We start from the raw sequence: 24,067 nt of genomic DNA on the forward strand, positions 1-24,067 counted from the left end.
ATTATCATCATCATCATCATCTTTCTATAATTAAGTCAGTGTCACAATTTGCGCCCTGAGTAGCTTTTAGAATCGTCCTAGACGAGAGCTGGGAGGCTGGGATGGGGGTGGGGAATTCTAGAGGAACTTAGTTGCTTAGCAACGATGCAAACACTTCCTTCTCCGGATCGCCATAGAGGTTTGTCCGTTTTTCACTTTAATAGTGTACGTTTGCACTTTAGCATTTAACGCAAACTCAGAAAACCAGTTCGTTTTATTGCGTAATAGTATTATAGCACATACGCTGCGAACTACTTAAAACAGCCTTATTTTCTTAAAGTCTACTCTAATGGTGCCACGCTTACAGGTGTATATAAATTAATGAGTACTGACCTGATAACCTGACTAATGATACGTGGATTTACACCAACTTTTTATCGGTATGATATGCTGAATTACAGGCACTTCAGTGCATGTCGATGTTTTAACGGTGTTTCTATTTACAGAAGACAGTGTACAGTAATTAGATCAACTGCAAGAACTTTTACACAGCTGTATCGCGTTTTAATAAATCAAGTATCGTGATTATGTAGAAAAAAAATAAAAACAACAGTAATCATCATGAATATTAGAAGATTATATTAACAGAGTAGCAGCTTCATTTTACGGTGTTTGCCACACTAGCAGTTTAGTTTAAAGAAGAGGCATTAGTAAATTAAATTGCAGAAAATATATTAAAGATGTTTATGATGAGTGTAAGGTGTTTACAGTATGTATTTCATGTACGTTTCTTAATGTGACTTAGCGAAATAAATGTTTTTGGTGCTATAAAACTTGAAGGTTCTCCTATAGTCAAGTCCATAATAGTTCGTTTGAATAAAAACTTTCTGTGGCATTAAGGTAGGTCAATACTTCATTTGATCCAATGACGAAGACCATAAATTGAAAATATAATTCTCTATAAAAACTGTCGTCATATTACATATTTTAGGTTAACTTATGCACTCAAAGCCTCTAAGGTATTTTAAAATGATCTTTATCATTTCCAGAAAACTTTCAATGCATTTTGGATATATTTTAAAACGTGTCATTATGTATTGTTTTAAAAGATATCTACAACTGATTTTGAAGTGCTGCATTTGTAAATCAATTAGAAAAATTACTATAAGTGTTTATAAGAGACCTCAGTATTCTGCAGTGTTAATTTTAAGCTTTCCTGAATCTTAATTTTAACTTGTCTTCCTTCCTGTTCTTTGCTGTTAGGTACAAATAAAGGATGTTGTTTTCAAACTCTTTAAATGAACCGTACATAATATCTATGGATACCTTTAAATGATATCCAAAAATGAAAAAAGGGGACTTTATATATTACTGAGTGATTAAGAGATGCCTCAGATATCTAAAAGGCATTTTAATATATCTTAAAATCAGCACATCTTTGTCTTTGTCAATGCTTGTTTTCTTGTTATTTTCTTCTTATTTAGTTGTTTTCTTTCTTCTTTTCCCTTTTTATTGTTTATTATTTATGTATCCCTGCTGCAATATCTCTGTCAAACAATGTAAAGTAACTCTGTTACCTCCTGCAACACCATCTTTCATGGTACCATGGTAATGTGCGTTTTCCTTGTTGGATTGAACTGTTCCATAAAACACATTTCCCCCAGAGGATAATAAAGCTCGAATTGAAAAATTAAACATACCTGTACATACTCTAAGGATGTCATTAGACATTTAAAGGTATCTCTAAATGATTACAGCATATAACCACATAGATTCTTCCAGTAGCAATGAATTCTGTACTCCAAAATGCCATCCTACTGCCACGAGAATTCAGTGCCACTGGGTGTCCTAGGGGGTTATATCCCTAACAGGATCATCTTACAACACTCTGAATCTTGCTGCACTTGTTTAAACCCCTTTTCAGGGGTATGGTATCTCGTCCATTTCAAGAGAGATCATGATGGCATTGGACTTTTACAAATTAATGACTATTTCTGGCTCCTATGCCTCAAGAGAGTGAGGAAAAGTGAAGGCTGAAATACCGGTATTGCAAGCTATTGCAACCAATTATTCCTAGTACCACAAAAACATAATATTATTTCAATGAGTTTTTGGTTGGACAAGCATAGTGTAATAATATGAAGAATGGTTTAAACTTATCCCATGGTCCCCACTTAGCATTTTTCATCCCATGGTTTCCCAAAGTACTTTACATATCCTGTACTGTAGGAGGCAACCCACTTGATCCACTCCTGAAATACGGCACTCATCTTGATGACAGGCAACAGTCATTCTTCCCCACATGCATCAGATCCGATGGAGAAGAGACAAACGATACACTAATTGAATGAAATGGAAAATGTAGTCAGCCAGGAGTGGACTTGAGTCAGGACACCAGGGTTAACACCCCTACTCTTTCGCAAAGTGCCGTGAAAAGTTTGAAGACCACGTGTAGTAAGAGTGCTTTAGCATCATCACCAATACTGCATCCCAATACTGACTCAGGAGATGTGAAGAAATCAGGGCACAAAATGCTGTGATTTATTTTTTAGCTTCTTTATGCAGTTGAATAGTTTGATCGGTCCTTCTTTGCTCTTGACAGTACCAGCCTGTCAAGACAGTCAGAGTGCAGCATCTTGTACTGTCTGAGGTTATATGGATTTTGCTCTCTGAAAGCATGTCTGGATAAATTTGGAGTTCTTCGGAAGTGTATTCCTTATTGAATTTAAAAGTTATAAATGTCTGAAGGTTTAATACTAAAAATAATATAAGTGAATATATTCAGTCAGGATTCTATAAATTATTAATAAAAAATACTTTCCACAAACACACCAAAGATCACCACAGAACTTTGCATTTTTACACAAAGTGCCAAGCAATGTAACAAAATGTTTTTTTTCATAGCCTCAAACTGAAAATATCATTGGAAACTAAATGACCTACTGTAACTGACAAACTATACCCCGTGTTTAAATAACAAAAGTAAAAAAAATGGCCAGGAGTCATTACAATAACAATAAACAAGTAATGCAAATCTTATGCAGTTTTACATAAAATACCCGCATTACAAAATATTCAAATGACTCATCTAATAAATTCTGTCATGTTCTCTGTGTGGATAATATCTATTTTTTAGGTAATTGTGTTGGGGCAGCTTGGTGTAATGGAAAGTAGAACCCAACTGCGGTCATTAAGGTGAGTGATAATGGAAGAGCGATGAATGAAAACTGTGCTGTGAAAGCTTGAAAGAGATTCATGCTGGTCAAGAGTCCAAATGGAATGCCTGGCTTTGATTAGCAATGTAACAAGTCCATTCAGAGAGCCCTTTAAGACAGACTAGTAGGCCTTGGACCCCACAGCTTGATAGCAATTACACCCACTCACTTCTCTAACCCAGTCCATCAACAGTAACAAGGGATTCTTTTCCTAGGCTCTCGGTTGAATTGGTTAACAGCTAGAAGCAGGTTCAGTATGACATGAGTTACTGTATGTGGGCAAGACTAGAAAGGATTTCCCTGTTAAAATGACCTCATATGGGCATCCCCCATTCAACAGTCACAGTGTGTGAGTGTTTTCAAAGCACAGCTATTACTAAGATCCCAATGAAGGGAAGTAGCTTACAAGGTTCCTGGGCTGTTACTTCTCAAAGAACAAATAAACTTCAGATAATGTTTCTCTTGTGGATGCTTTTATTGGCACAAAACAGAAAGAATAATGTCATATGTAGGCCTACTTTTAACAATTTCTGAAAGATGGTGACTATTCTACTTATGTATACATAGGTACAAAAATTGATTTCTTGACACTTGCATATTGGGGTGTATATACTGAACACTTTCTGTGTTTGTGCTTGCAGTCACAATATTTTGAAATTATTGGTGGTGTCAGCATAAAAAAAATAATCAAATATTCTTACGTGGACAAACGCATAAACAAGACTCCTTAATTATATCTTAAAAGGGGAAAAGGATGCCCAAGGATTTCCAGTATTATCAAACGATTTTAACATTCATATATCTATAAGGGTGGACAGTTTTATGGTTTTGCTTGACTTTGCCAATGTACTATAGCATACTGTATGTCGCAATGTTTTCAAAAGGATGTGGAAGTGGCAAGTATTGTTTTGTATCCCATTACTTTAGAATTGATAGCTATTATGTACTGTAGGTCAACTTCACTTTTGTGGCTCCTATTCTAGCTTGGGAAAAGCAATCTGTGCACTTGTTCCTCAAACTGCACTGTACATAGGAGTGATTCTCCTGTTACTGACAATTCTGAAGCTGGCCAGTTCCTCCTAAGCAACTGGGCAAAGATTCTCTAGTTTGAGATTCTCTCACCCAGTTCTCTGTTTTTGTCCAGCTGCTCACCACAGTCTGGGGATACCAGATCCCAGTTAACTTCCAGAGCTGAACCAGAGTTACTGGATAAGCACTGGCAGGGCTAATTGTGAGCCCTCTGCAATGTCATTTCCATATAGAGGACAGAAACCCTTCTCTGGGAAGAGAAGGTTTCTCGCTCTTTAGATATTTCTAAAGAAAGCAGGGCAACAAACATTTTAAAATACCTGGAACTGAAAATAAATATTGTGTTGGTCTGTGAAGTAAAGGTAGGGTATTCAACATTTAATGTCTTTGAACCCTTTTGGAACAGCATTCCTTGAGAAATAATTAGTATTTTTAGTGCCTTCTTCACTGAAATATATTTGTTGTATTTTGTTTATCTCCAGGAGGCTCTTTGAATGATTATATATTTACAGAATGGGCAGTAAACCATTACACTCCAAGCTTACCAAGGGAAAGGTATGAAATCTAAAATTGTTCTGTATATGGATATAAGATTAGATTCAGACATTAGAATAGAACAACTGATGCTTTGTTTCAATATACTGTAACTCATGTTTTTAATGGTGAAACGGTGTGCAATGCCTTAGGATACACAGCTGCTGCAACAAAATGTAATATAGACTAGACAAGACAAAAAAATAACTTATAAGTATCAAATTGCTTGGAAAATATATTATGTCCTGATCATAAAGAATCAAAGTGTTAATTTTGCACCTGTTTTTCTTTGATGGAACACAAGCCTACTTTTAGCTGAAGGCATTTATACAGGGGTTTATAATAAACCATTGTTTAAACGAGTTTGTTAGCAGTTATCTGATGCAATTATTTTTTTCATTATCATTTCAATGTTTTTCAATGTCACAAATGTCCTTTATTGAGGCAGTACATTACACTTACGTTACAACAGATTCTCTGCTGTCAACTGACACAGCTCACCACATAGAAGAAATAGTAAATAGTATGAATGAATAGTATATAACAAGATGCAGTATCTATACTGTATGAATTCTGACATTAGTTCTTTTTTTCCATAGGTTGCTGATTTTAAGTTAAACAGCGGTAGAGTAACTGCTGCAGCTGTAGCTTTGCAAGACCATATAGCGAGGAATTTACAGCTTCAGAATTTATCATTGCTGGGTCCCGAGAAGAAGAGATCCAAGAACACAGTGAAAAACTGTAGTGTAAAACCTTTCGTGAATACTGGGTTAAAACACAGAAAACTCCAAAAGTGTGAGAGAATCGAGGAGAAAGAGTATGTACTAGATCCCAGTCCTCCAACTATGACATTGGGTAAGAAGCATTGGTAATAGTGCTATAATAACTCATTTCAATTTATATTTAAATATGTATGTTTATGCATGTATGTTTAAATAAATGTTAAGGCATATTTAAAAGAAAGATACAATTTTAAAAGACTAGATTTATTTCCATTAAATTCAATAATCACCTTGAACAATGCAGCTTATCAACATTCCCCCTCCCCACACCCACACAATGTATCACCAGACAGAAAGTACTACCAGTCGCCCACCAGCCTCTTACATAATACAGATTAGATACAATAACCAGAAACCACGTGACAATGTAGAATCTTTTTCATCCAAAGTCATAGCTGCTAGCTCAGGTAGGTATCGGAAGGAACACCCTGCCAGGTTAGGGTATATGTTTTAACAGCATGCAGTCGCAATGAGTAATGAGCATGAATATCCGTGAGCTGTCTAGCTAGACTTTGGCAATCCATTTTGTATACACTATTCTTCTCTCTCTACTATTCTCCCGTGGATTGAGTTCTTAATTTAGAAATGTAATAAACATCACTCTTTCTTGGACTTCTGAAGGGGTGCCATTAAAAATAAACCAGGGAGTAATGTTGCCCAAAGATGAATTATAACTACTGTTCTTGAAAGCAGGAAAAGGCCATACAATATTAAGAAACTGAATGTGTCCATGAAATAAATGGCAACTTTTGTCTCTGAATTACTGGAACTTGTTTGGGATCAGATTTTGAAATAGAAACAGGTGAGAACCTAAATTGGTTATAGGTGTTCGAATGTTAATGAATTTGTGTATTTATTTTTTTAGTTTTGAACTGTAGAGTATTCTTCTTTTTATACATAGACATGGTTTGGAATTTGCAATTATTAATGAACTTGTTTTATTAATTGTTGTTTATTAATGACCCTTCAAATCACATCTTCACACTAGCAGACAGACAACTGACACAACTCACAGAAAGAAAACCACCAGCTGACAGGTGTCTGGCAAGGGGTCACTTTTATATAGCAGTCCAGAGACAAGGCAGTGCCTGTGCCACAGTCAGTGAGTAACCCACAGACTCAACCTGCACTCCACTTCTTAGATGTGTGTATTGATAGAGTCCTTTTTTTTCAGCCCAAAGACTTGGTTTGGTTGAAGCTCCACCAGTGCCACTGACCGCTGATGAGTGGAGCAAGGCAAAGGAGAGGTCTGTTCACCAAGGTGAATCTGACCAGCCATGTGTAATATGCAAAGAAGAATTCAGGCTCCAGTCACAGGTATAATCAATCTGTCATCAGTTGTGCAACTACTCAGAGGTTTCTGAGAATTTCTGAATTAATTTCTTAAAGGAGAGACAAACTAGTTCCCAAGTGTCCCTGCGGTGGTTTAAAGACAATAAATATTGAATTGGTTTAAAATAATGTATGGGGGATATGAACCAAGAAACAATATCAAACAGTTAGTGTTGAGTCAGTCATACTGTATGTCTCTGTTTTGACAAAATATATTAATGAATTTAATGCTCTGACTGGGTAATTCAATTTTTAGATCTTTCTCATCTACAGGTAATATGTTTTTTTTTCCCCATGAGAAAAAGACCACGCTGAAAGAAGTGTCCCAAAATTCCAACCCGTGTAGGGTAGAGAACTATATTAAAACCAACTCTGAAGGAAAAAGACAAAAAAGCTCCATCTGCAATTCAGACTTCAAAGACGCTATATATTTAATTTTAGGAAGCATTATGTACAGTGTAAACATAATTCAGATTCTAAGATTGCAGGAATAATAAACATATGAGATACAGTTCATTTAAGTAAATTGAATTTGTTGCCATATAAGGCCTATTTTCTTAGTTTTACAGTACTGTATATCAAGTAACTCTCATAAGTCACCCTGAAACAGGTGTTAATGCTGTCTTTTGTTTTTGTAAATAACATCAAACCAAAATAGAATGGTTGAAGCCTGTGCCCTATCATATGAATAATGTGGTAAATGAATACCTTTTGCTTAGAGAAATAATCAGATTTTTTCATTGTAATGTTTTCTGAATAATTCTTCTGACTGTTGTATACTGACTACTTCTTGGTAAATCTCACTCTGTATTGCTATATATATATTAACAGTAAGTACATTAACAAAGTATTGACCTTTTTTCTGTAATTTAGTAGTTTATCACTGGCAGCCATTCTAATTTTAATTCCTGACTTGCGCTGGACAGAATGGAATCCACTTCAGACTAATGACTTGTCTAGGTTCTAGGTATAGATTGTGCACAGTGGGGTGCCCTTTGTCCTTGGTAATGGAGGATTTGGTCACTCTAAAAAGTGGGAAATCACAGTAGCTATCTTTTCTTATTTATTCTTCTTTTCTGGACCAGCTGTACCGTCTCTAGCTTGTCATATGCAGAAAATAAAATAGTTACTCTCAAGGTAGATAAAAAACATCTGATGTCTTTCCCAAGTTCCACCTTGTTCATTGGTCATCAACGGACTGTCACAGTCCACAATAACTTTGGTCATAATAGTACCATTAATAGGCAAAACTCATTGAAATAAAACACATTTCTGAAATAGCAAAGGAGTGCTTTTAATGCTGATTCAATGTCTGTTGTTATAGGTTTTGCTGTCTTGTTCCCATGTTTTTCACAGGGTAAGTTTCACAGCGCCAAGTTGGGGGTCCGCACACAATAGAATTAACTGACATAAAGTCAGACAGTTATGTCCGTTTGTTAAAATGTTTTCAAATTGTTAAAAAAGTTTATTTTTTGGTCATAGGTTTGCTTACAGGCATTTGAGAGGTTTTCAGGGAGGAAAAGCTGTCCCATGTGTAGGAAAGAGCAGTACGAGACAAGAGTCATTCATGATGGGGCTCGTCTCTATAGAATGAAGTGCGCCACCAGGTAATTACATATTTATAGAATGCCTTATTCCTCTTAAATTTGCCAGAACTTTGATGGTGCATTGCTATGATAGCCTATGTGTATATTAGCAGTGTTGGATAAACAGGTATGGATCCATGTAGTTGGGATCCTTAAATTATATGATTGTATTATTTGCACAGTTCATTCATACCTGTATACCTGGAGATCCAGAATTCCAGTGCTAGATGTGAGGAATTAATTAATTTTATCTTACATGAACATGGATGTGGATCTGTTTGTAGATGTTTGTATTGTAGCCCCAACTAACAGAGGCTTCCAGAAAATATTTTCTCCCAGTAGGTTTTGTTTCAATTCTGAGGCAGGACTAGAAAACTTTTGGAGTTGTATGTTTTGCATGGTATATAAACCTACTGAAGATGTTTCTATATAATAAAACATCTATGCAAAAGTTTTCTTGTTCTGCCCCAGAATTACAACTCTTTAATATAGAAACATACCGAAGATGTTACTGTTAATAAATTGCACCATTTATGATGATGTCACAATGTGTTGACTGTGTTGTTACAAATGTAACAAATTTTAATCACAATTTCCCAGTCACTCCACTCCACTCCAGATCCTGGACAAGTATATACCTGGTTTCTGAGCCTTAGTTACCACAAATTGCCCACAGATTTTCTGGGGGGCTCACGTCTGATGTGTAGGGCATGTTACACTATCCTCTATTCAGGTTTTTCCATAATATTAAGTGATATGGATATTAGCTTTCTGCATGTGTGCCTATGTCAGACCCGCATAATGCACAATACCAAGATAGCAGATATAGCTGCTTGTGTCGACTCCTTTTGTTGTTATTGTGTCACATAGACTTCATTTTTTATCTGTGTCAAGCTTCCTTAATATAGCAGGACTCTGTGATGATTCTACTATAGTAGTACTCTCTTGATTCTGGTGCACTAATTTCACTAGGAGTTATAGGAAACGTAAACTAATCAGTGATTAAACAGGAGAAACAGCAGTTATTAGGATCATAGTTAAGTCACTAATTGATTCAATAAGTTAAAAAGAGCTACGGTGGAATAAGAATATCAAATGTACTACTTCTGTAAAGGAACAGAGTGTCACGTCATCTAGAAACTGACATAATGCAATGCAGCAATATAAGACAAGGCTTCAATACATGTGTGGAAAACCTATTAAATATATATTGCAAATAGATAAGCACGTCAATATTTTCAATATTTATCTCACCAATGAAAAACATTTATTATGTTCTTTCAAAATGTTTGGAAATATCTTTAATGTAGTAATGTATTTTTCTCTTACTATTAGAATTCAAGCATGTTGGCGGGGATATATTGTTCATAAGTGGTACAGACACTTAAGGAAAACTATCCCTCCAAAAGACATGGTGTTAAGGAGAAAATTCTTTGAAGAAAAGGTATGGTATATTTAGCAGTTTTGAAAACTCTTTCAAAACTCAAAAGTGTACCCTGATATTTGTATTTCAGTTTCCCTTATAATCTTTATCCAGATAAAGCCATTGAGAATACATTTACAGTACTGACTTGACTAAGACAAACACACCAATAATATGAGTCCAAGCAGTGAAAGAAGGAAAAGAACAATCAATAAAATAAACTAACAAGAGACATTGCAGAGTTGTCGAGTGTTGGCATCGGACAGATATGATACAGTGAGAAGATAAAACCTCAGAGAATACCCTTTCCAGTGTAAGATAATTACGGATACACTTTATTTTACATCTGTACTATCTCACTCAAACTATTCCCTCTCTATCCTTTTAGGCTTCTTACTGCAGCTGATAGCTTAGAACATTAGCTGGCTAGTCCCATGCTTGTCCTTGGCTCCTTTGTCAGTTCCTTCAGGTGTTATAAGCTTTCAGCATCCTTTTATCTGTGAGTGTACATTATCTGGGAATGTACATTCCAAAGTTTCATGAGGATAAAAGGCCAGTAAGTCATTCACTGCTCAAGCAGAACCGCAACTCAGGACAGTGAGACCCATGCCTTGACTCTTTGGTCATTAGTAGATTTTATTTAGAAATGGTTTAAGGTAATTTTCCCCCTTTTTTGTGAAATTTCTGTCTTATTAAGATATGTCTTCAAAACACAAATGACAGCTTTGTTCAATCTGTATATTGTAACGAGTCTTATTTTTTTCAGGTTCTGTCATATAATAATTTGAATTTTAGTGCCTGGTAAAATTAAATAATGTAGAAATTGTGTACGGTGAAAGAGGCTATACAAAAGATGCTCTTTACTATAATCTACAATTAGCCATAAAATGATATCAGGGGTTTAAAAAGCAAAGGGAAATGCCTTTGAGGAATACTGGAATAGATGAAAAATAACAATAACAAAGATTGTTTATATACTGTATATATTTGTTAGTCAGACTGATAAGCCTCTGTTTTTAGCTTTTCTTTCTTGTTTAGATTTAGTTCTGCTTTTCTCAGCCACACAGAGCATTTACACTGGAGAAACTAATGTTTTGTCCTAAAGGTTATTGTGCGATTGTGCTCCTCGAGGTTTTAATGGAACACTTTATCCTCGCTGAGTTTAATTTGATTGACAGTAGAAACTATAGAGGCCCTTAGATGTCAGCAACAGTGAACTCTAAACAGGAGCAAGACAATCATTGCTCCACAGGGCTTTGATGCCGTGTGAACCATAAACTGTTGGTAAACTAATTAAGAAATGTGTGTTCTAGTCAAGTAACTTATACATTCCAGTCAAAACACAGATAGTCTACCACTGAGTGTTTATTGAGCCTCATGTAAAAAGGCTGCAGATCAGGACAAACTGGAAAATCAGTTAAATGTTTCTACAAAAGACTTTTTTATTAATAAACACGCTGAGAAGATTTTACAAAAGGAATGCAAAAAGAATACCTTGTGTAACTTTTTAACTTTTCCGTGTTGTGTTTTAAAGTTTTAAAAAGATATACCCCAATATTTATTCAACACATTGAAGGTGTGAAAGCAAATACATGTTATGATGGCAAAAGGCCACTGGAAACACTGTTAGTTGAATTGGATTGGTTATTTGAGCATGTACATGGTACTTAAAAAACATTCTGTCTTTCTGGTCAAATTCAGGCATCCTAGTTTTCCTGAGCATGTGGCTATGATTGATTCCACTGGCTTATCTTGAATTCTATTCCAGGACCATTATTTTCACTGTGCCAAAAGAAAGAAACTTTCTGGAACAGCTCATCAAAATGTCAAGAGCACCTGTGCAATTAAATGCCTTGACACTATGGCCAATATGATGGTGTACTTTGGGGTTAAAAGAGCAGATTGCCCTCTAGTGAAATAGCAATATCCCTTCTAACAGGATCCAGCTTTTATTTACTGTGATTAGGCTCATCATCAATGTCTCCAATTATGAACTGCTTGCATCCGAAGACAAGGCAAGGCTTCACTTGGAAGGGGTAAACCATCCATAAGATTTTACACAGATATCAGAAGAGATGACATTTTGATTTGATTTTGGACTAAATAGGCGGTTCTTTTTTGCCAACATTTATTAGCAAGTACATTTAAAGGATGCATATCCTTGTTCTTTACAACTAAGTTTCTAAATCCATCTAAGTCAAGGAATGAAAAACATAACATTATAGGGAGATCGTTAGTAGTATTTTTCTGTATTTTATTTGAAGATCAGAGTGTTTAACTTGAATAATGTTCATAATGCCTTAGTGACCTTAAGCACCAGTAGAAAATGAGATTGTCTGCCACATCTGAAGTGTTTGAATGGATTGTTGATAGTACAGTAGTCCTTTCCCATTAATCTGGGTTTCCTCAATTCAGATCAGTCCAAATATGGCATTTAAAGCTTGTTATGCCAATATCATGTGCTTGAGGTGAAGTGTCTTTTCAAGTACATTTCTATATTGCTTTGATCCTTATCTATAAATGTTGTCACATAATAGAAGTGCAGTCATTTACTGCGGCCATTAACTCCACTCAGTCACATCACGGTTAGCCTACACAGGGCTAGTCGTATTGACAGTTCTTTAAGGAGGAAACTGGACTCATTTGCAAAACATGATTTGGTTGACTGTGGCTATTTCCACATGCCTCCTCCAGCAATTTTAATTTAGATCTCACCAAACAAAATAATGGCCCTAAGGTTTGCTTAGTCTGTGGCTTCCTTTATCACACAGAGATGGCAAACATTCTATCATTCTGTTGCTAACTTGCAGTGGCACCAAGCAGCAGCATTCAGAGGATATTAAACCAGTAAAAGCTTATCAACTGATTCCTTGATATGCAGTAAATACCAAGCTTTTCATTTTACTTTTAAGGTCCTACCATAAGTCAACACATTAGTAAGCAATTTGCTGACACCAAGATGGATTGCTTTGAAAGGCCTCCTGTAAGATAGACAAAGTGCACCTGGGCACATTTGTTTGGACAAGTCATTTAGGTAGAAGTCTGTGGTATTCCTAATTTTAATTGTTCACCATTGTGTAATCAGTGATAAAATTCAGTTCTAAAACCACTTCTGATGTCACTGATGCCTGAACAAGTGTGAGCCTCATACATAGGTCATACATGTATGTGGTCCCTCACATTAGGGCAGCATTTCTGTGTTTGCTTCAAATTAAAGGTGGCCAATGACATAAAGCAAAACGGCAAAAGCTGTGAACTGCCAGTGATGCAAACCACACCTGTGATGTCATTTAATATTAATCTGATCTTTGAACAGACATTCTTATTAGTAAACCTAGCATGATTGACAGTTGTTGTGAACGATAATACATTCCTTTTTTCTGATGAGCATATTCATTGCTAAAGTGCAAATTATACTTTCGGGGTTTTCAAAATAATTTGTGTACAGTATGCTTAGATTGTAATATAAGCTTTAATAATTTAAACAAATTCCTTCCTAGATATTTGTTCTCTTCTGTCTTCTGAGGATACTGTATATACCACTTGCAATTATTTGTAATATTATTCAGAACTTTGAGGCTGCTGTAGGCTTTACTGGCACCCATTTGTTCTAATCTTTTAAAAAATATATGTTTCCAAATTAAGCTGCAGGAGATGAATGACAGAGTGGTCAGATCCTGTGATACCAAAGTTGACAGGTTCCTCACTGAAATTGACAATTCATTGGCCTCGACCAGATGTGTATTTCATCAATTTGACAACCAGTTTGGTTCAGCAATGGCTGAAGAGGAATGGGAAAAAATACAAGCAAAGGTACATCTTTTTCACATTTGAACTTGTGTAACACTGAATCTCATCCAAAGAGCTCTTAGAAGATAGTATTTGAAGATTTTTTTGTTTAATCCTGTTTGAATTTACTGTATAACCTTGGTATTCAAAAAACCTGTCAAAGCTTGTCATAGAAACCAACAAATGTGCCGTACAGAACAGTATCGTGAATATTAATCCTTATTGAAATAATCACAGCCTTCTAAAGCTTTTTGAAAGTCATTCTTTAAAGGAGAAAAAATCCTTTATGTGTACTAATGCAGACCGCTGTCCAACTGCATGCCAAGCCTTTCATATGATGTACTGTTCCCAAGAAAGTAGAGGAAGCTGTAGCATTTATTGCTCATTGTTATAAACTAGTTGGTCTTTTAGCCCCATCCAATTGCATCAACCCACACAGGAAGAACAATTCCTTTGGTTATCTTACTTGAAAAGGTCACGTCCAGGGCAAGAGTTACACAAGCCTGTGTAGGCCTAGGTGTTTACTAAAGACAGTTCAGGATTAAGGTAAACACCATAAAGTTACAAGCCTCATTAGCAAACATTTAGGTATCAAGCAAGTCCACCAGTATTCAAATTAAAGAAACTGGTCTCAGAGGTATTATTTGTAACCAATTACCTCACAGTATTTACCAAAAACAAAATACACTTTTCAGTATTTTTTCACAATAACATTTGTTTGAAAAGTATATACAATTATACAATATCTGTCAGGATAGTATTTATTTTAATTTTAAGTAGTTAAAATTAATTCACAGATGACAAAACTGTCACTGACCCATGAAATTATCACAGAAATAAATGTGTCTGCCCTGCTCCTTTTTTTGTGCAAGCATTGTTTTGGGACTCATAAAGGTTTTAGCAACAGCAAAAGTACGTTTTTAGAAACTTTCTCAGGCAATGCAAGTAAAAATATGCTGATATAGAGCATACAGCGTGTATTTTTTTTATTTGGCAGACTAAGTATTAGTACATCATTGTATACATTTATCCTTTGAAACTCATTAATCATTCAACTTTATTTCCAAAATCGATAACCATGAAGAAAACGAAAGCCAATTCATAGACAATGAAAAACACACTGGTACCAAGGTAGTTGATGTTGAAAGGCTTTTTCAGCACTAACATGCTTGCATTTAAGGAAATTGTTTCACTTGTTCTATGTTGTTATATACCACTATATATTTGAAATGAAAATTTTGTTCATGTCATATTTGTCCCCCCCATCACATATGGAAAAAGCCCAGACCAAGAGCTAGTGTTACCCTAGTGTTCATCCCTGCAGTTTTGCAGTAATACAAAAACCAAAATCCCTTCTGTGTGTTCCAGGCTGTCCAGCGAGACTCCCACGATTGCCCAATCTGCATCACTCCACTGTTTTGCCACATCGGCACCACACAGCCATGCACATCTAGTGACGGAGAGAAGAGGCTTTCTTTAAGACGAGCTGTGCTCCTATCCTGCTCCCACCTCTTCCACTTCAGTTGTCTCAAGGCTTTTGAAGATTTCTCTGTGGAAGAAAGAACTGTATGTCCTTTGTGCAGATCAGCATATCAGAAAAGAGTACTCTGAAGCTACTTTCAAACCACTGCGTACAGTACATATATAGAAGTTGTCCAAATACGATGAGAGTGTGATCCCAGGTATGAGATTTAATTTGAGCGTTTTTCAAAAGCAAGCTGTGAATACAGTCACATCACAAAGGTCCCAGGTCTGTTAATGCTTTTGGATTTTAAAAAAAGTCTACGTTCACAGTGTGGTGTAATTTGTGTCCTCAAACGTAACGGAATAGCTAACCTGAAAAGAAAACAAAATCGGAGTGATTTAAAATCGTACTCTTTTTCTAGGATCCTCATTTATAAATTGGATTCTCCAAAACAATATTCTAAGACCGTTAATTTTATTTCAAACAAAAACATTTTTAGGTGTCATAGAATTTGTCATTGAAATAAATCGTTAAATCAACGGGGTTGAGTGGAGAACAAAAGCAGCCATGTTTATCTTGTATTAAAAACATTTTTTTTTCAAATTTGGTAGAAAATAAGCAAATTATTTAGCAAATTTTAAATATGTTCTCTAAAGCAGCTTTATATCCCAAGAAATTACAAGAATTAATGCCGAAACCAGCTGACTGCAATGTTGCGAGTTTAAAAATTACTGACAAAGATAAAAGATTTGTGTTAAATGTGTCTGTATATTATAAAATGTTGCTATTAAGAACATTTCAATCCACATTAGAACAATGACGAGCATTTCTTTCTCTGATATAAAGTGTCTTCAGCTTGGTCTAGCACCGGGGGTAGCTTTTTTCTAAGCTCTCCAATGATCACTCTTACCAAACAGATTATGCCAAGACACATTCTTGTGACTGGTAACAGCTTTTCCTTTCACATTCATTTTGACTTTTGTGAGATGCCAGCCTCTTCAGGTTTCCATAGCTGTGTCTCCAGGCTCACCACTGTGGGAACATTCAGCTACACAGTAAACAGTCCCCCTCAAGAGATATTGACAGACCTATAAATCTCCTGTCTCTTTCTGTGCAGAGAGGATATGGGGGGGCCCTGAAGTGGACCATTCCTAATTAGCACAAATTGCAGATGTAAGAGATGGTCCTTAAGGTCAGAGTGTGCTTTTGATAGAATCCAAATGATGTGCGATTCTAAAACAGTACCCACTGTTCTGGAGATTACAACTACTCAAGAATGCAGACCAAGGAAGAAGTGTACACATTTTTATAGAAGCAACTGGATTCATAACTTAATAGAACTGTTGGTGTTTTAGTACAAGTTCTCTAGCAGAAGGAGATGTAAATATAAAAATAGAATCGCACTATACTGTGCTTTTCAATAAATATTCTGTTAAAGCTTGTTTTTAAATATATACAAAAATTCATTGCTGAGTATTACAAAAATTGATCATTGTAATCATTTTTGGGCTAAATTAAATTCATTGGAATGTTGTCTTTGTATTTTACTATTACAGTTTTTAGAGTTTTATTCAAAATAGCATTGCAACCATCTGGAAATGGTATTTGAATTGAAGGTTTTGGAAATTAAGTGAACTGGATTTAACTTTGTTTAATATGCAGTTAGTTTCACTTTGTTCACAAAAAAAGCCGTGTTCTTAATTCAATGAAATGTCAGGAATTGTCAAGAAGTTCTTCCAATGTTAACTGAATTGTGTTGTAACTAGAGCAGTTGTACAATTAAAATACTATTAAAATGGAAGGAGACAACCTTCTGCAGTTTTTAACTTCCTTAAAGTCAGAATTTATAAGTATTATAACAAAGCGATAAAAAAACGTTCACAATTCAGCAACTTTATTGTAAACTGAAAAATACACAAAGTAAACTAATACATGTATTCACAAATTAGCCAAAATAAAATAAAAAAAACATAGCAACTAAGAAATGAATATTATAAAAATTACATTCACATACTTTGCACATGTAACATGCAGGAACAAACATCAACAGCTGCTTTGTAAACAGGCTGTTCCTTGACATCTAAATTCAATTGTATTGACAATACTGTAAGGCAACCAAAACTGTTCATTATGAAATGCACCCTGTTTTTCATTACCTAAATGGGGAAAAATGAATGACAATGGTCAAAATTGTCCATTTACTATGTGATCTTCATTAACAGAAATATTTTGTCTTGTTGTTTTGTTATTATTGTATACATCCTTAGATCCTCAGACTCCTATGAAAATTCTGTGAAACCACTTGTTAAAAATAAAAGACGTATAAATACTGCTTAATATATTCTTCATTGTATGTGGAACTTTGAATCTGATATGAATCCTGATATGAAAGGTTTTCTTACATGTTATTTCTATACAGGTTTAGCTTCACTCTTAAGATTGAAAGTGCTAAAGTTGCAGGAACAGTTAATAAATACCTAGGGATGTTCTTGTTATGGAATGGAATCAGTTTTTGTCAATCTTATTTTTCACAGTATCTTAGCCAAATAACTAGTTTGTAAAGTTTGGGATTTGGCAACTTTAGAAGCCAAAATTGATTATATCCACAAACTTCACTGTATTAAATGTGTACTGCACACATAAAATATGAAACGGCATGGCACTAATTGTTTTACCAAATACTAATAAATCTACACATAGCACAAAACACATTTTATGTCGTATGCTTATATTAAATTTTCAAATGGTAACCAGTATAATTATGGAAATTCTGCAAATCAATGACTCTTGAACTCTACCGTTTGACATCATACAGGACTGAATTTTGACCTCTTCTGCAATCCCCCTACCTCCATAAAGAACTTCAAAGAGAATTCATGGGACTTCCTTAAAATAAAAAGCTTCAATTAACATTATGTGTATGAAGTGTAAATGGGGGGAAAAAAACTGCTTACAAGACCTGAATTTTGGTTATTTTTAACATCATCAACAGTCACTAAATGTATAAATTGTAATGAATCACAGAGCATGTTGCTAACACAATTCAACTTTTCCACGGTATGCACACTCCAATATAAAATACTGCACAGTACAACGACCCAAATCATGTGTGTTATACAATTCTAGTCTGTACAAAGGGTCAGTATTAACTGAATCGTTTTTAAATACCTTATTACAAGCAATTTCATTACTCAAATTTCTTTTTTCAAAAAGGATAGGATTCTTCTGAAATCAATTACATTTTAGTCTGGATGACCCAAATTTAGCGATAATTTTAGAATTTAAGCAAAGAACATTGTCACGACTTCTAGTGCAACCATTGAAAAAAAAATCATGGGTGATCCCACATGGCTGAGTTCAGAATTTTCAATGGAGGTCTTTATATTAAAGTATGCATAACTGACAAACGCAATATAGCAGACAGCGCATAACTTATTTTTGAAAAAGTCCAAACAAAGGATAAAAAAAAACTTTGAATCCAGAATGATGAACACTTGCTGCCTCTCCTTGCGTAAAAACATATTGAGCTGCTACCACTGTGGGCAGCTTTGCCGACTGATGAAGCTTTTATTTTAAGGAGTGGGCAAATCCAGTCAAAGCAGTAAAAATTAGGATATGAGTAATAAACATCTCATTCCTTGCATGTTGTTGCTCTTGTAAGACTTTGATGACTAAAACAATGTAATCCATGCAGTTGATGATTGTGTTTTAAAGTATGTTAAGATGTCTAGGGCATAACCTAGGTTTTACTACACAAATAGAGAAAACACCAAGAGCTTGTCATAAAAGTTTTACTGCCTTATTATGTTAACACATATTTTTCAGTATTTTCTCCAAACTTGCAATTTCTTTTGCATTGTTGTTTAAGAAATTCCAAGAAGGTTTCTACTGTATGTGTTTCACCTGTCTAACATCCAGGTCTGTCCCAAGAATTATTCTCAAAGCTTCTCTTTATCCAACTTATTCAAATGCCTTACTGTACCTTTTGCCCTTAAAATGCTTCACCCAAACCTTCTTAAACACCTTAGATAATTTTCTGAGGGAGCCCATTACCAATGTTGCTGTTAATTGGAGACAAAAGCTTTCACAGTGAAAAAAAGTGTGCACAAAAATGCACAAGTGCACAAACGAAATCACACACTCCAGACACACACACACACATCCCCACAGGACGATAGGAAACTTTAGAACAAACAAGATTGTTTGTGTCCTCCTCCTCATAAGGCAAACAGAGGTGAAATACAAAAAGAACAGTGCTGCAACAGAGAAACCTATTGTCTTAACTACAATGAGAATACTTCATAAACTGAACGCAATAGCCCAGTGCAGACAATCTGCACAAAGCAAAAAGAACAAAAACAACAAAAAAAGATCAGACAGACTAAGTATTATCTACACAGACAAAATATGTTATGTACAATATCATGAATATTTCTAAGCATTCAGAGGGGCCTGTTTCTAGTTTCACCCAAGAGAAACACTACTAAGAACTTATGCCCCTCTAATATAAGAACTCTTATGTTGGAGGGACACAGAAACCACATTACAGAGTCAAAACTTCAAACCCCTCTAAGAGGTATATCTTGTATTCCGATAAAAGTTTTCCCAAATTGAATTGTTCCATCACTGGCACGTCTAAAGAAAATGGGAACAAAGATTTCAGTATGAATGAACAGTGTCTGAAAAAGATGCAGCAACACATTTGTCACCAGGCACAGGCCTGGATTAAATTAAAACTTTGAACAACCTGTCACTGGAACATTCCGGCACTGCAGCTTGACGGCTGCTTTCTGCTTGCCAGAAGGAGCTCATCGTCAAGCACCGTTTCTGGAATCTGATGGGCCTAAACCTTTCCATTTAAATGAAAAAATGTATACTCTAACAAAGAGTTAAAAGGGCAAAAAAGAAACTAATGAAAAGTCTGTACATTTCTTTTTAGATTGAAATGGGAATAACTAGATTTCAATACAAGCGAATTACAATTTTGATGATACAGGGGGCAACTGCTCTTTCTCTGTCTGTCTGTTTCCAGAGATGGGGCAAAATCTGGAAGCTGTCCACTGATGGATCAAGAGATTCTATCGTCTAATATATTTCCAGTTAGTAAAATTGGGGAAGACAAATGTACATCATCGTGGAAAGACACGTCAAAACAACCCCTTTTAAAGCCAGAAGGTGATCGTCCCTTTGTAACAACTTCAATGCTGTGCCAATTAAAAAAAACAAGAAATCTTTCAAATGCAGAAAATATACAGTTCAGCAGAGGATAAAAAACATTCTAAGTAAAGAACGCACTGAATGTATTCTATACATTTTCTTTTTTAATCACATTTGAGAACATTACAGTGTCACAACATTTTAAACTTTCTCAGGTTCTATGTTTTTAGCCGAGAGGCTTCAGCTTTCTATATCAGTTATATGAGCTATATAAGAGCAGGCATCCCTTTGCCTGAAAGGTTTTACACCTAATTGAGATAAAAACTAAGATGAATTTAGTCACAATCTACATTTTCTGGAGGGTTTCTTTTTATACCGTGGCTGGTAAGTGTATGAACTACAGGGGATAAAATCACCCCCCCAAAGTTCAAATATTACTTTCACAATCTGCACAAACCACCCGGAGTCTTTGAATACCTATTATGATGACTCAAACAACCTCAAATTAAACTGGAAAGTGTTTTTTTCTTAGTGATATATGGAAAAATGAAAGAATTCTACGTCAGTGGTGGTGGGGGAGCTTTATTGATTAATTAATGAGAAAATTAGTTGCTGCGGGCTATTTGTGGCCTGTGACTCTCAGAGACGTGTGGCGAGACGAGTTACAGATCCCTCCGCAATGCTGCGTTTGATGCAGCTGAGAGAATGAACAGCACCGAGGCTCCAATGAAGTTTGCATGGCCGAGCTCTCAATAGCACATTAAAGGTGCACACCTATTGACCTTGAGTACTTTTCAATCGGAACACGACCACATTCCAAACTATGAAAGCACTTGAAAAATTCAAAAATCAGTGAAATAAACGGTGAACAGATGTAGTACTCGTATCAGTTGTTCTTCAGGAAAATGTGCCCCTATTCTGCAGCATGGCCATTAAAGTCTAAGAAACCCATTCATTTCCTTTTTTAAGGAAAGATCCCAACCTCCTTCCCCAGGAAGGTATTGTACAGAGATGATACCATTTACCGCCCATTGATTCTGTGAGGTAATCATCTGGATCTTGAGAGCTCAAGCCTCCTTTTCCCTTTGATTTCAGGAAAAAATAAGCTTCATAATGAAATCACAATAATGTCTTATGATTTCACACTACAGATTCACATTGGATTTGCTTCCCGTTTAAAAAACTGAAGCGGATATGAAAAGCTCAGGTTACACGGTCTTGATCAGGAGAGAATGTTGAAATGAAATGAAAAAAAATCTGCAACAATGCACCTCTGATAGTATATGCCGCCCCACCGCCAGAACAATACTTTCTAAGCAGAAAAGTCCCCTTCAACCAACAAGCAGCTTTTCAAGTCACCTGATTTGGACTCCAAGGCATTAATCAGTAGTACAGCTTTGCCAACCACCGCTCTACTTAGAATAGCTTGTCTGATGCCAGAGCAACATCATCAATTTTCAGACTGAATCTGTCATTAGCGCTCTTATTCCCTAGAGCAGGTGCACGCCTGCTGCACTGACTTTTGCACGGCACTCTGGCTTTAATCTATAAAATGGACTGTCTCCTACACGTCGCCATCAGGAAGACTCTCAGCCTGGCCGAGCATGCTATTCTGGTTGGGGTTTTTTTTCTGCAGAGAAAATGATAATATACGTGCTCTTCCTAAAGTGTGCAAGTGGAGAGCATTCACAGTTTCATTTTAGAGCTGATAAATATGATGTGAAAACCACCGAGAAACTAAAGCGATTTCATCCAAATACCAAATATCACTATTACTGTTTGTTTTTTCCCCCCGATATAGGTGTTAACTGTCCACTATCAACAGTTTAAGTACAGCAGATATACAGCGACGTTTTCTAAGAAAGGTCGTGCCCATCGTGTAACCTAGTAGTTTTCATAAGCTGCTCTAAGCAGTCACAGATGAACTAAAAAAAGCTGCAAGTCCTTCGTTCCATTTTTTTTTTCAGACCACTGCAAGGCGTTAGGATTGGAAGTCAAGAATAATTACATTTTCTGCAGAACAAGAGGACAGCATTTTACTCTTAAAAAAAAATCTCCAGTTCTCAAAGATAACACAGACAAATGTCAGTCTTTCTTTCAAAAATATGTAATATCACTCATTCAGAACTTAATCTGACCAGGTAAACCCGAGTTCCCTGTATTAACTAAACCTAGTGGAATGCTGTCCTCAAGGACCACAGTTGATCAAGTATGTTATAAATCCTAAATCCCTTCATACAATAACTTCTTGATATAGTGCCTGGGTATTGGTCTGCCAGAAGCCATACACACTACCACTAATTCAGATTATCAAAATTAATTTTATATACCAGACTGTAAATTATTGAAAAATACATTCCCAACTCATCTTGTCTTGGCAAAATCTCCCAATTTTCATGGACCATGAATGTGTAGACAACACCCAGATGCGTGGCCAAGTTGAAATCTGCTTTGTCACTATATTCATTCATGTCAGGCATTTTCTCCAGCAGGACTACAGGGTTAGATGCAGACCCCTGCATTGCAACTAATTAAAAAAAAAACTGAAGGAGAAATATATAGGTAATAACACTGCTATTAAAAGGCCTTCCAAAGTCCAAAAATAACATACACAAATTAAACAAAAAACAAGTGGTCAAAAACACAAGGCAATCCCAAACAACAGAAATCTGGTTTTATGAAAAGAAAAAAGTTGAAATAAGAAGCCCAGTGAGTTGGTGGTAGATGATAAGCTGAAGCTGACCGAGTGGTATTACTCGTATTGGATTTACAACCCATAAACGAAGTCACCCGAGCCGTCTTGAGCCTGATATTTCAAATGAAGGTGGTTCTGAATTGCTCTGATGTATTTATAAAATAAATCTACTGTAATTTTTGTCCTTCTTTTTAAAATCAGGCAGTCTGCAAAGGGTTAATGCCACGTAGGAACTTGATTTGTCATCACACAATGGCAAATCAATGGCACACTGGCTCAGGCCTCATCTCAATTCCCTGACATTCATCAGCCTGCGAAGGGAATTATGGAATGTCGTGAGGCAGAAGCTTTCTTTTCAGGCGCGGTTTATTACCGGTGTATCTCTTCTTCACAGTGATTTCTGATGCCCATTTGCAGAATGCTTGGCCGTCTCTGGGTCCCTGGTGCTGTTTGAAAGGTGTAATTTATCTAAGCCTGGGTGAGGAAAGATTGAGAAAAAAATTAAATAGAAGCAAACCTACATTTACCTTTTCAGCCAAGCAAAAATATTCTTCCCTTCATCTACGGCTGTCAGACAGTCTTGTTACATCAGACAGCCTGAACTTGTTAGAACAAGCTTTAAGGCTTTTTTATTATTATTTTACTGCCACATATGTCTAATTGTATTAGTCTCAGCACAACTTTATTCTTTTTCAACACTTTTTGTTCTTTGAGCCTGACACAAGTTAACACTTTGCTTTCCTACAGTGTCTGAACTTTCATCCATACACCAAATACCTGGACTTAACCCATAATATCCATCTTATGACTATCCTATCCTAATCAAAATCATGTTATTTATCACTTCTAAAAAACTGGGTCCTCTTTTGAGGCAATGATTTTCAAATTAAACAATTCTACTATGAAAAGTACTTCCTAATTATAGGAGACAGTGACATTCTCTACTTTCTAAAAATACTTTTTGCACTATTGAGTGAGGAAAAAAAGTTCAATTTTTATATGTTTTCACAGAGAAAACACTCCCACAAGATACAAAAGTATCTGTTTTCTCCACAATGCAGTCTGAGTTCTTGAAATGTAC

The 24,067-nt window shown here is 35.8% G+C and overlaps 2 protein-coding genes across 13 annotated transcripts in view; one reads left to right on the forward strand and one right to left on the reverse strand.

The window, feature by feature from the left end:
• lmbr1 (limb development membrane protein 1) overlaps nt 1–24,067 on the reverse strand; it is a 119,395-nt gene that overhangs the window by 31,194 nt on the left and 64,134 nt on the right. For 4 of the 7 annotated variants that reach the window (XR_011189857.1, XR_001479239.2, XR_011189858.1 and 1 more), the window contains exon 17: nt 23,360–23,460. Coding sequence is in view for 4 of the 7 variants with exons in the window: in XM_069190988.1 (XP_069047089.1) it covers nt 23,375–23,460 (86 nt within the window). In the remaining 3 variants the exon portion in view is untranslated. Of the gene's footprint in view, nt 1–15,127; nt 15,219–17,011; nt 23,461–24,067 lie in introns of those variants that run through there. The other 3 variants (XM_015354782.2, XM_015354781.2, XM_006634436.3) reach the window with 3 other exon arrangements.
• On the forward strand, nt 133–20,253 carry rnf32 (ring finger protein 32). 6 transcript variants are annotated; one of them, XM_015354785.2, is made up of 10 exons: nt 133–178; nt 3,116–3,174; nt 4,706–4,778; nt 5,357–5,612; nt 6,714–6,856; nt 8,196–8,228; nt 8,354–8,478; nt 9,793–9,901; nt 13,526–13,693; nt 15,038–17,466. In XM_015354785.2, exons 3-10 carry the CDS (start codon nt 4,737–4,739, stop codon nt 15,278–15,280), a joined length of 1,119 nt encoding a protein of 372 aa, XP_015210271.1. In that variant the 5' UTR covers nt 133–178; nt 3,116–3,174; nt 4,706–4,736; the 3' UTR covers nt 15,281–17,466. The 6 variants fall into 6 exon arrangements, with proteins under 6 accessions (XP_015210271.1, XP_015210272.1, XP_015210273.1 ...); XM_015354786.2 differs by lacking the exon at nt 133–178 and adding an exon at nt 185–2,433; XM_015354787.2 differs by lacking the exon at nt 133–178 and adding an exon at nt 185–419.

The sequence above is a fragment of the Lepisosteus oculatus genome, chromosome 6 (assembly GCF_040954835.1).
Source record: "Lepisosteus oculatus isolate fLepOcu1 chromosome 6, fLepOcu1.hap2, whole genome shotgun sequence".
NCBI lineage: Eukaryota > Metazoa > Chordata > Actinopteri > Semionotiformes > Lepisosteidae > Lepisosteus > Lepisosteus oculatus.